At 41.2% G+C, this 12549-nt stretch overlaps 1 protein-coding gene across 1 annotated transcript; it reads left to right on the top strand.

Moving 5' to 3' along the window:
• The first annotated feature begins 1608 nt into the window (after positions 1-1608).
• Positions 1609-3707, top strand: LOC117541997 (protein ANTAGONIST OF LIKE HETEROCHROMATIN PROTEIN 1-like). Its single transcript, XM_034209410.1, has 2 exons — positions 1609-1973; positions 2442-3707. Exons 1-2 carry the CDS (start codon positions 1648-1650, stop codon positions 3346-3348), a joined length of 1233 nt encoding a protein of 410 aa, XP_034065301.1. The 5' UTR covers positions 1609-1647; the 3' UTR covers positions 3349-3707.
• The last annotated feature ends 8842 nt before the right edge of the window (positions 3708-12549 follow it).

Genomic DNA, 12549 nt, shown 5'->3' with positions numbered 1-12549 from the left:
AGTTAATCTTCATCATCACACCTTACCAGCTGTTTTGTTGTCATTCTGGTTTACTTATTTTCTCAACAGCTCCATTAGTTTCAAAATGGAAAGCTGTTGGACACATGTTGTTTTGCTGCTCAGCAGAGATTGACCAGCATTTCTCTTGAAAATGACTTCGCAGCAGTGCAATTCAGCCGACATTTTCCGTCTGTTCCTCTGCGCAGTTAAAATCTGTGGAGCATGGCTAATGCAACATTTGATTGTCATTTACATTTGTTCTTCCACCAGCAATAATTGTGGGTGTTAAGATTTAGTAAATTAGGTGCTGCTTACTTGTTAGGTGGAATGATTTATTCCAGGGTTTTTCCCTTTGTCTGTCTCCACCATCAGCCTAGAATAATTTAGCAGAACAATCCTTATGGGTAAACGTTAGAAACAGTGAATGGGTTTTATTGTGTTCAATTGTAGATAAAGGCTTTTGCTTCTTTTCAACAGACTGGGATCAAAGAGAAATGTATTTCACTCATCTTGACCAGAATGCTTCTCACACTAAAGTGCAATGTGGGACTGGAGGCGGCACAAACGTATTCTACTTTCATCTGTTTCCTCGTCATCTTTCTGAGAAATACATCCTTTTAAATTTTAATGTTGAAATTAGTCACATTTAAAAAAATAAAAAAACTACAGCTACATTATCAGCACTTTGTTTGACGAACAGGGATAAAATGAAACGTTTATTTTTTTAATTGTAGATATTAACTAAATGTACTATTACACACAGTAGGTGTTTAAATTACATATAGAATGAATTCTAACAAATGTAAGTGGAGAAGATTAGGAAGATTATAGAATGATCTCACATAGTGCAAGTATGTAGTGATAATTGCTAGTTCGTTAGATAGGTGGATAATTTTAACAAGTGTTTTAATGAGGTGCGTTGTATTTTGCTACACATTTATTACCTTTGTTGCACATGCTGCTTTTTTTAAAATTTACATTGCAATATTAATGTATTCTTTATCGAGGAAAATGTAGGTATAAATACGTTTTAAACAAAATAAACATACATGATTTTCATGTTTCCTTTGATTAGGAAATAGCCTTTTAATTACAAAGCAGAAATCTGTACTAAATTAATTGTCTCAATTTCTTCTTTCAAGAATAAAAGATATTGAGGTATTTTTAACAGAAAGTTTCCCATAACGTCTTCAACATGTTGATTGGTGGATTGACTTGGCCTCTGCTATGGATTTTAAGGTCAAATCCCTCTAAAGCTTTATTTAGAAAATAAATACAAAACAGCGTGAGCCTTTTACAAGATACCCAATCATAAACTCTTACAGCCAGTTACAGCCAAACGCTTAATGGTGTCCGTGCAATCTGAAGAACTAATGGTACATGTGTGTGACTGACAAGTATTGAGTTATTATTTATGAGAAGAAATAAGGAGTAAACAATATATGTATGTGAAGACTTGAGTATAACGGGCCGGCCACACTACAAGCGTAAAATTCGCTTCCAAGAAAGCGAGATTTACGCCCCAAGCGTAAATCTTGGGGCGTTTCTTCGAGCCCCGCGACCAACAACCAATCAGAATCTCCATGTGAATCTCCCGCCCCGGACATACAAAGTGAAAAACCCCGGTTCTTCTCCACTATTGCTAAAATGGATGCCGGTGTTGTAGCAAGGGTAAGCAGGGTAACTCGTGTGTGTGCAAGGTTGCATTTAGTGTATACATTGTCTCGCATGAGGCCGTGTAGTGTGCGTCGCTTCTGGGTACACCCGATACTCCGAAAGCGTCTACAAAGGGGGGAATACCACCTTCTCGTCCAGGAGCTCCGTCTCGATGACCGCCTTTTTCAGAGGTACTTCAGCATGAGCAAGGAGGTGTTCGACGAGTTGCTCGGAAAGGTGGGCCCACTGATTACAAAGGTGGACACCCATCTGCGTATGTCAATCGGCCCCGCCGAGCGACTCGCCATCTGCCTACGGTACGTTTTGTGTATTTCTACTTCTTTAATCTGACTCTGTATAGAAGGAGAGAGAATGCACGAATGATGACTGAAGTCTGTGATTTAGTTCAGATGGGTAACATTAATTAAGATATCTAGGTAAACACAGTATTGCTCCCCTGTGTACATGGCGTGTGTGTCTGTGTCTGTGATCAATGTGTGTGTGGGGATCTGTGTGTCTGTCTGTGTTCAATGTGTGTGTCTGTGTGTCTGTGTTCAATGTGTGTGTCTGTGTTCAATGTGTGTGTCTGTTCAATGTGTGTGTGTCTGTGTTCAATGTGTGTGTCTGTTCAATGTGTGTGTGTCTGTGTTCAATGTGTGTTCAATCTGTGTCTGTGTTCAATGTGTGTGTCTGTGTTCAATGTGTGGAGGGGGGGATCTGTGGTCTGTGTGTGTGGGGTCTGAATAAATATATTTTGTAATCATGTATATATCTTTTTTTCTCAGGTACCTGGCAACTGGTGACTCGTACGCGACGATAGCCTTCAGCTATCGGGTCGGGCGTTCTACAGTGGCAGTCATTGTCAAGGAGGTTGCGGGGGCCATCTGGACCGCCCTGGTCGAGGAGTGCATGCCGGTACCACAGGTGGAGGATTGGAGAGCCATCGCTGCTGGGTTCCAGGAGCGCTGGGAGTTTCCCAACTGTGTTGGTGCCATAGATGGGAAGCACGTCGTTGTCCAGGCTCCAGCAAATGCAGGTTCCCTCTACTTTAATTATAAGTCCACCCACTCCTTGGTACTGCTGGCTGTGGTGGATGCTGAGTACCTGTTCAGGGTAGTGGATGTTGGAGGCTTTGGGAGGAGCAGCGACAGTGGGAGCCTGCGGAATTCTGCATTTGGAGAGAGCCTCCGAGACGGCAGTCTGCAGCTACCACCTGACACCGTCATCGCAGGATCAGAGCGGCGGGGCCCTCTCCCCCATGTCTTCGTTGGAGATGAAGCATTTCCGCTGCTGGACAACCTTCTGCGTCCATTCCCTGGACGTCACCTCACCCGTGAAAGGAGGTTATTTAACTACCGCCTCAGCCGTGCCAGGTTGGTGGTTGAATGTGCGTTTGGCATCCTCTCAACCCAGTGGAGAATGCTCAGGCGTGTCATCACCACCAGCCCCGAGGTGACGGAGTTGTGTGTGAAGGCTGCCTGTGTGTTGCATAACTTCCTCCGCAGGAAGACCATTGATATGCCATCACGCACACCTATCGCAAGGTCCACGGATGAAGTTACTCCAACCCTGTGTGATGCACCGAGGATGGGCTCCAACAATGCCACACGGCGATCCATCCAACAGCGGGAGACCTTCTGCTCCTACTTCAACGAGGAGGGGGCAGTGCGATGGCAGGCAAATGTGGTGTAGGCCCATATTTGTCTCCAAACCAAAAAGCTCTTTTAAGAGCTACCCATTTTCTTTAAAAAGCAAATATTCCAAATGAGCCATTTTAAAATCAACCATTCCTAATAAACATGTTTCTTGAATTGATATCATGATATAACTAACAACCTTTTTTCTTCAGCCCTGTTTTTAGTGATAAACCACTCATAATTTTCATCAGGGTTTCACCTGAATAATTACAGAAGACAGCACATTATATATCGACATACAAGAAGCTCCTGGTATGTTGTAACTGACAAACCACATGAACAAGTCAAGACACAGTATAGCCATAACATACTTTTAAATAACTTTTATTTATGTGATGTTGTGTGTGATGAGTGATGAGTGTAAAAAGATGTAATGTGTATCAGTATTTAATTAATTATTAATGTCCATTTCTGTGGCCTCCAGGACCGCCTCTTGTAGCTTCATTTTCAGTCTCATGCTGCTCGTCCTGCTCAGCTTTTGCATTGCAGGCCAGAGACTCCTTAAAAAAAGGAGGTCCTCGTCTTCCACCTCCACCACTGGTGGTGGTGGTGGTGGTGGCATGGCCAGCATCGGGCCTACGGCCGACAGCAGGTTCTCCTCAAAAGGGGACATCTCCCTTCCCCTGCTCTTCTTCCCCCGGAATGCTGGCACACTGGCCGGCACACTGGCCGGCTGACTGGCCGGCTGACTGCTACCTGGCTCTGGCTGGCTTTCCAGACTGTCATCCAGGCTGTCACCCATAGAGTCTTCCTCTTCTTCTGCTCCGGTGGGTGGAGGCAGGGGTTGCCGGGGGAAATTGCTGGACGTCTCACGGTCCACCATGAAGGGCTTTAAAAAGCTCATTACTGCCGCGAGACGCCAGGGCTTAGATCCCCCGGAAGCCCCTGCCCCGCTACTTTTCCCTTCCTTCTCCAGGATCCTCTCCCTGCGGTATCGGTCCCTGAGGGACTTCCAACGCTTTTTGCACACTTCGTCTAATAAAATGAAAATGAAAGAATACAGTTAATTTCTTGAATTTCAGAAAATGATTGCTCCATTAATGAAAACCAAATCCCTTTCAATTGCATACAAGGTTTTACATGTCACACTTTATCAGAATCAAAAACAGGTTTATTGCCAGGTAGCTTTGCACATACTAGGAATTTGACTTGATGTCATGGTGCATATATACAAAACAAGAAATCTAATATAAAAACACAACATGTATTGTACAGTTAAATTGCAAAAAGATAAAAATTAAATAAAGCAGTAATTTACATGGAAATAGAATGCTAGGAATGAATTTTTGCATATATATATAACTAAGAAATGTGAAAGGAGTATGACATTGTGTGCATTAATGTAATGCAATATAGTCTATGATGTGGCAGCGGATGATTAACATGTATGTGATTAATGTCTATGGCGCTATTTTATGCTAAATATACCGGCTATGTTTCATTAGCTATGTTAACATGAAGTAAACTGGATATAAAATCCCCAAACAGGCGAAAACCTACCAGTTTCCCCCACTGTCTCTGCCACCTCCTTCCATGCCTGGTTCCTCTGGTTTCTATCCCGGTATGTGAACAGGGTCACATCAAATAATACAGGGTGATTCGCTACCGCTACGATTATAACCTCGTCCATTTTATTTCAAATATAGACATGAACGGCGGGATATCTCAGGATATCTCTCCCAGCGTATGCGCGGTTTTTGATTGGCTACGGCTTGAACTGTCAGATTTTCTGAAACGGGATTTGATTGGCTTACGCTCACTTGTCAGGAACCGAGAGAGCGTTTCGTGCGTAAAAAGTTCAACATTGTTCAACTTTTTACGCGCGAGACGCTCTCAAAATTACGCTTGCCTTCCCGTGATGCAGTTCGGCGAAAACGTGAGCGGACGTGACGTCACCCGGCAGACGCGCTAGAGGCGTAATTTTACGCCTGAAACGCTTGTAGTGTGGAGGGCCCGTAAGACATGGATAATGTTAGGCAACTCAAAATGCCTCAAATGAGCAAAGTAATAATAATAATAGTAATATTTCCCGTTAAACTAGCTCTAATCAACATCAGCAGCACTTAACGAGGTAAATGCCTATTGGCCAATCCAAAACACTGACCTCCACATACCACTTCCTTCCCACTGAACATAAATAACTAATTTAGAATAGCTACATAAATGAAGTGGTGCCTTCATACTGTACCTTGCGTGTTTGTTTTTAATTGTACTTTTCTTATGAGCAAGACTTAATTTAGAATAAATAAAAAAACAAAGGCAAGATACATTCTTAAAATGTAGTTACTTCCTGTAATAAAAACAGAACATATCCTCTTAAATTGACTCTGAATATGTTTTTCTCAGAGCTGCTAGGACAGATGGTCCGACAGGGAAAAGATTGCCGGTCAGGACAAAAAGGAAAGTTCTGACAAAAAGAAAACAGGAAGAAGGAAAATGTCAGAAACGCACCGATCGTCAATAATACGCTCAGCAGTGATGTTTCCAACAGGGATTGGAATTGCTAAATCGTTCCAATATAGAGGGGATACCAATTCGCCACAACTTCCAAAAGTCATCTCGGCCTGTCAGAGTTTGGACTTGTCAAAGTCACAACTACCGAGGAGCCACACAGTCCTGCTCGTAATAACTGAGAGCTGATGCTCAGACAGACCCATCTACTGGGCTTGAATGCTGTTTTTTCAAACTACTCATAAACTATCAAACTAATCTCATTGTTACTTGGTCAATACATTACATCAAGACACGTTTCTTTTCAATTGTGGCACATATTCGTTTTTGAACATACATTTTTTCAATTCTAACTGTTAATATCAAAGAGTTAGAAGTAAAAGACGGCATTATATAAAGGATGGGGGGGGCATGTAGCTCAGTCAATGGGGACTTGGGAACCAGAGGGTGCTATTCCAGTATTAGTCTTTTATAAAAGCTGGCAGCTGTAGTAGCAGCAGCATTCTTAGATATCTAAGAAAGCTGGAAAGCATGGCAATTTTCTGTGAAAGGTTTCCAACAATTTGTATTTGATGTTGAATAAGGTTGTATTATTGCCACACAAAAAGAAAGAGGTTCAGTTTAGTTTGCATTGACATAAAGGTGCATTCAGTTCACAAGTGTGGATAATGGAAGTTCTAGCCACAATATCTGAGGATATTTCTAAAACTTTGAGTGTGTCAGCTTAATGCTAAAATTATTTTTGAATCTGACACCATACAGTTGATGTTACCCTTACATCTATACATTCACTTGCACTGTATAACTATACTATATAATACAGATCCTTCTAATAGGATCCACAAGAGCCTGCTTCACTCTCACTTCAGTGTACTCTAAGCCCCGGCAGTGTTGGGGAAAGTCTTGAGATGTGTGTCAGGTTTCTGACGTGTTGCTTTGATACTGATAGACCCTCATGGGTGGCACCGGAGGAGAACACTACAAACCAGAACAAACAAACCGGCAAAAGCATCGCAAATGTCAGAAGTGACATAATGAGGACAATGAGAGTATGTGTCTTACAACTGAAATGCTGAATGCTGTCCGTGTTCTTGAGACATGTTTTGAAATGTCCTCCCGACCCTAGTTACTTTGAGGTTAAGGAAACACAGTGCATTGACAGAATCCTGCCTCAGATCTTTATGTTACATCAAGCCCAACTTGACCATGACGGATAATTGGAGCTCAGTTCTTTGAGGTGCAGTCTAGACCTGCTTCAGTGCAAAGTGAATAAACATTTGTATGGACGATGACTATTTTAAAAAGGTGTTTCTCAGAGCTCCTGTCTGCTGGTATGACATAGGATTCCTTTTATTAAAAACTGTCAAAGCAACACACAAATCTACAGAGTCAGTCGTTCTTTGTCTGGGGAAAACTCCAGTTAGTTTTGAGCGAACATCTGTCCTGTTTGATTCTAGCATCTGAGGAATGTCTTCATGTTCACACGTTTAAACTATCCAAGATAATTGGAAAACATTCTGCAAGTAAGATTTCACTATTCTTGGGTGAAATCTCCATCTACATAATTCACATCTTCTGTTATACAACAACAGAAAATAAATGCATCTCGCTAGTGCTCATAAAGGTAGTTGGTTATCATTTTTTTCCTATAATTGTACACAAGGTTTGATAATCCTGCACCACACTGTGATGGAGCACATACAAGTTATACAATCAATGCTAGTGACTGGATATTAGTTAAATCAGGAGAGACGTGATGTATGGAATACATATTTATTATCGGTCACATTATATAAATGAAACATAATGATGACAGTTTATAACAAGTGAATGAAATGGTGTTTTGGTGATTAGGCCCAGGTTTTGTAGGATATCAATCGGGAAGGGAGAACCGTTTCCGATGAACCCCCCTGGGTCTAGACACTGGTGGTGGTGATAAGTGGTTAGGTCCGGTTGGAAGGGAGAAGGTTAAGCTTGGCCCTGAGTTGAAAGCAGGAGGCGAAGGGGTGGAGGAGGGTTGCGCGTTGACACCTGGAAGACAGCTGATAGGAAAGGGGAGAGCATATATAGAGGGATTAACAGGTGCGATGATTAGGCTTGTAAATGGAGGGGAGTGATAGGTCAGCTGAGGAGTGGCGCTCCCTGTCATTTAGTGCAGGGAGCGAGTATTGTCATGACGTGCAATACGGAGTGATAGGTCTTCCTGTCTGAACTTGCGCTAAACTTCATTTCCATTTCTTATTACAATATTTGAGATAGTGACAAAATATTATAGTCTCTGAACAGCTTTCAACTGGTTTCTCAGAAGATTGAAATGTTAAACTACGTAAGAGAAACAGCGCATGAATCCAACAACAAGCCTTTTATTAAGATTTATAGAGTAATAATGATCCTCAGCAAAAATGAGAAGGGACATAGTCATACACTAACGGAAGCAATTGTTCAGCGGAAAGAGAGACTTCTCCCACGCAGGCGCCACACTATCATCACGAATCACTCACAAACACAGGCTGCCTTGATCATATGTGATTAGTCCAGGAGGCAGAGGAGGTCTACATTTGACTTCTTATATGTTTAAGCAGAGTTTTAATTTAAAGAGCATTCCCGACAGAACAAGCAATGCAAATCAGGTGGCAATGGACAGAAATGATCCATTCAAAATAACTTGAACACCAGCAAAGCTCTTGTTTTTGCTCCACTGGTTTAACTTTTCATGTTATAGCTGTGATGAAAAGGTGTTGAATGTGTTGAATGTGTCCCAGGCAAACTTAGGAACTAACCCAGTGTTAGTTCCTTAAAAAAATAATGTTTTGAGAGAATGTGGAGTTTATTGCAATTATGTATAATAACATTATTTTCAAGACAAATGTCTTCACTTTTATAAACTGTACAGAAAATGGTGTTTTAACTGATGTTCACAGAAAAAAAGGTACATAATATAATACATACAAATATAATTAAATACTCTATTCTTCATCAGGAGTTATATTTGTTGAGGGTCATATACTTAAATAAAGAGTATGACATGTCTTTGTGCTGCATCTCTTTAAAAAAGTAGCCTAGATCTTTTATCAAAGCACAATACATCTTTAATGTTTATCTTCTGAAATATGTCTGGACACTTAAAAATAAAAAAATAAGTAAGATGGGGCTGGATCTTGCAGTAATAAAGGAATAAAACATCCAGCCGTTACCATTTCCTTTCAAACTTCTAGTCTTGAGCGTTTTTGAGCTTCTGAGTTGAGTGGATTTAGCAAGGCGGGGCAGCACATGACGACAATGCACTGAGTTTTGGGTTAAAGCTTGATAAGGCAGCGTTTCATGTGGGGTAACAGGAGGGAGGTGGAGGAGCAGGAGGGGGAAAGTTATGCCGTCAGGAGGGGGAACAAATCGGGAAGGACAGGAGATATGAAACACAACAAAAACATAATCCGTTTGTCAGGATGCTTTGCAGTAACTTCCCCTAAAATGTATACTTTATATAACTATTTGTAAATACAACAACACCCATTCTCGGTATTGACAATTACTAAGAGCTTTTTCTCTCAATCTTTATGTTAATAATGAAACACTCGCAATAGCTGCAACATACACATTAATGCTGCCAATTGTAACATCCTCACTTTATTGAAAATGTGCCTGCACGTGTTCACATTCCTGATTAAGCACCCAACTGAATCTTACTTTTATCCAAATCTACCATCAGGAAAACTAAGCCCACATGAGACCACTTGATTGGATTGAAGTGGTGATGTCAGTTTTGGTTTCAAAGGGAGGATGTCTTGACTTTGTGTAGGGCAAATTTATGTCAGGAATGCTGGAAGGGGGGGGGGGGGCGGGGAAGGGGTCTCCTGATGCATGCTAAAGTGCCAGTGAGTGGACTGGCATCTATTATTTATCTCCCCTACCCACCATTAAGCCTGTAATGAGCTGGTTTAATTCACTGGGCAAACAGGATTACAGCAGTCATGTATCAATAAATGTTAATTATCCTGGCTCCTGGTCGCGTCTCGGGGTGTCCCAACGCTGCAGTCCTGGCCTGATTGCTCCAGCATGGAATCCAATATGTTCGATGTCAATGCCGTGAGTGCGGTGTGTGTTGTTGGGGTTACAATCAGGGCTACCTTCCGTAGTCTTGGGTTTGCAAGACCTCTATCGATAAAGGAAAGCTGGATCATCTGGATTCTTTATCAATAACGTTACTGATCTAGGCCTGGATCAGTGCTGAATCATTACTTTATTGAGCTGAACTTTGTAACATGATCAGGAATTGTTGCAGCCCATGAACCATGAACCCAGGAATCACTGGTGTAACGATGTGTATGTATATATATATTGTTTTTCTAATTTCAGTATATTATTTTTCTGACAGTGAAATTGAGAAATCAAACATACAGTAAGCTGCTAATCAAGATTGCCTAGAGATCTTCATCTTTTACCGTATGATGTTATACTTCATATTACACCATGGGGGATTATAATACTCTACAATTCTACTTTTGGTAATACTTCACATCTTTATCAGAGGTGTTCAGTTTATGTATGATTTAATCTTCGAACTCAACTACCTATACTGTGTCACTTTTAAAAATTGCTGAATACGTAGCTTTAAGCAACTCCACCAATATAGGCTAAACAGCTGCTAGCTGAGGCCTCATATTAAAGCAGACGGATAGCCATATAAGACTGATAGCTATCTACTGTAACTCTTAACAAAAAAGCCAATAACTGGATTTTCCAAAATGTGGAACTATACTCCTTTAAATTGTGTTTTGTTTCTCACTGGGAACACAGCCATCTTAAATTGATCAAGTAAACAAGCACACTATTGTTCATTTCTTTCTCCTTCATGAAACAGCACAGAGACAAAACAATAACCTCATGTGTGGAGAACAATAAATCTAACTCTGAGCATCCAGTGAGAGGACTCAGCTCCTGAGTCAGTCAAGATTTACAGCTCAGGCCCCCACAGATCACATGCCTCAGATTTATTCAGCTACATGTAATTTAGTTTAAAAAGAACACTGTCTTCTGCCATCTTTCTCACTTTTTGGGTAAAGACTGCGTGTATCAAGGCGTCACTTCTGAAACAGAATGTGATAAATCTGCGCCCACCTCGCCTCTGTCAGGTTGAATCAGTGAGGGAGGTTGTAAAGGAAAGAAGAAACAATGTTTGGGATTAAGAATATACTTTAGGCATTACCTTTTTTAGGCATTGCCAGTGAGCCACACACACACACCACAACAAAGCACGGCACTTTAATCTTGCTTTCTCTCTCACACACACCACAACAAAGCAACACACACACAGACAACACACACAGTTTTCTTAAGACATACTTTGGTTCAGCTGGTCTATCTGCCCTGCTGCATTTATTCCAGTTCAAGTGCAGTTCAGTCCTCTTATCCCATCAGCCCTCCCTGGGGGAGTCCAGTGAGAGACTCTTGACATGATTAATGCGTAACAGAGGTGTTTGAAGGGAGAAAAAGAAGGAGGAAAAGCCACAAACATGGTATAAGGAGAAATAATTGATGAGGGTAAATGAACAGGTAGATAGTTCAGGTGAAAAATGTCCCTCTGTAGATTTTAGCACTATCAGCTGTAGGAAATATAATTCTAGTTTATTTAGCCATCTGAAATTGTTGAAAAATAAATGTATTTGTGTAGTTACTAGTTGTGTAGTTACTAGTTGTGATTGGCAGTCAGCTTTCAGGCTACTACTTACCACTATCACTACTACTTCAACAACTCTTGTTGTGCTGCATTAATTTTGATATTCAAACAGTGTTATAGTTGTGCAATGCTACATCAATGGATTACTATTTTAAGGTATGGTTGGTGCTAGGCAATAAAAAACACTTCAGATTCATAAAGATGTGAGTATGAATTGCTGGTCTGTGACGTGAGGTTAACTCAGGTCAGAAAGGCTGCACACCCATACATAAAAGCACACTCACTACTCTTGATTTCTGCATTTGGAAGTAAATCGAGGAGGTACTATGAAATAATAATATATAGATTCCTATATGGATAAGGGCTTGTTTTGAAATGCTCTCTGCTGTTGATGAAAGTTAAAAGCTTTGCCTTCTTGCATCTTTCCATCTGATTATTACACTGAAGTCTACCTCCATTACTTCAGTAAATAACAAATCAAACTTCATCGGATCAGTATGACATTTTCCAACCAACAATGAGGTGAAACAACCTCACAAACATGACATCAAATCAAATGTGCCATTATCCTTGATGTCATTTAAACCAGCAGCCGCTATATAAAAAGGGAACCATTTTGGCAGCATCTCCAGTACAGATACGCTTTTAATGGAGGACATTACCTCTGGAGGATAATGACATAAAATATTTTTGGGACAAGACAAAGTAAACAGCATGCCGGTATAATGGGAGGACAGGAGTTAGAAGTAATTTGAGTGGCCACCTGTGGGTGTTCACACTGCCTTGTCACTGTTGTTGCATTGTGTGTTTTTGTGTGTGTGTTTTAGGACAGAGAGAAAGGGACAGGGGGAGACAAAATGTGCCCCTCTAGCCTTTGTAATTATCTGCCAATTTTCCCTCCGTCAGTTGCCTTTATCATCCCTTTCAGATCTCACCTAGGGGTCGGAGACTGTCACTCTGTGGCACCCCCATCTCTCAATGTTTGCCGGATGAAATGTAGAAGTCCTCGCATTGACCTCTGCCTGCCAGCTTCCCTCTCCGCTCATTTGTTTCCTCGTAACAGGAGACATT

This window comes from Gymnodraco acuticeps, unplaced genomic scaffold (assembly GCF_902827175.1).
Source record: "Gymnodraco acuticeps unplaced genomic scaffold, fGymAcu1.1, whole genome shotgun sequence".
In the NCBI taxonomy this organism is placed as follows: Eukaryota; Metazoa; Chordata; class Actinopteri; order Perciformes; family Bathydraconidae; genus Gymnodraco; species Gymnodraco acuticeps.
This window is presented reverse-complemented; position numbering and strand designations above follow the sequence as displayed.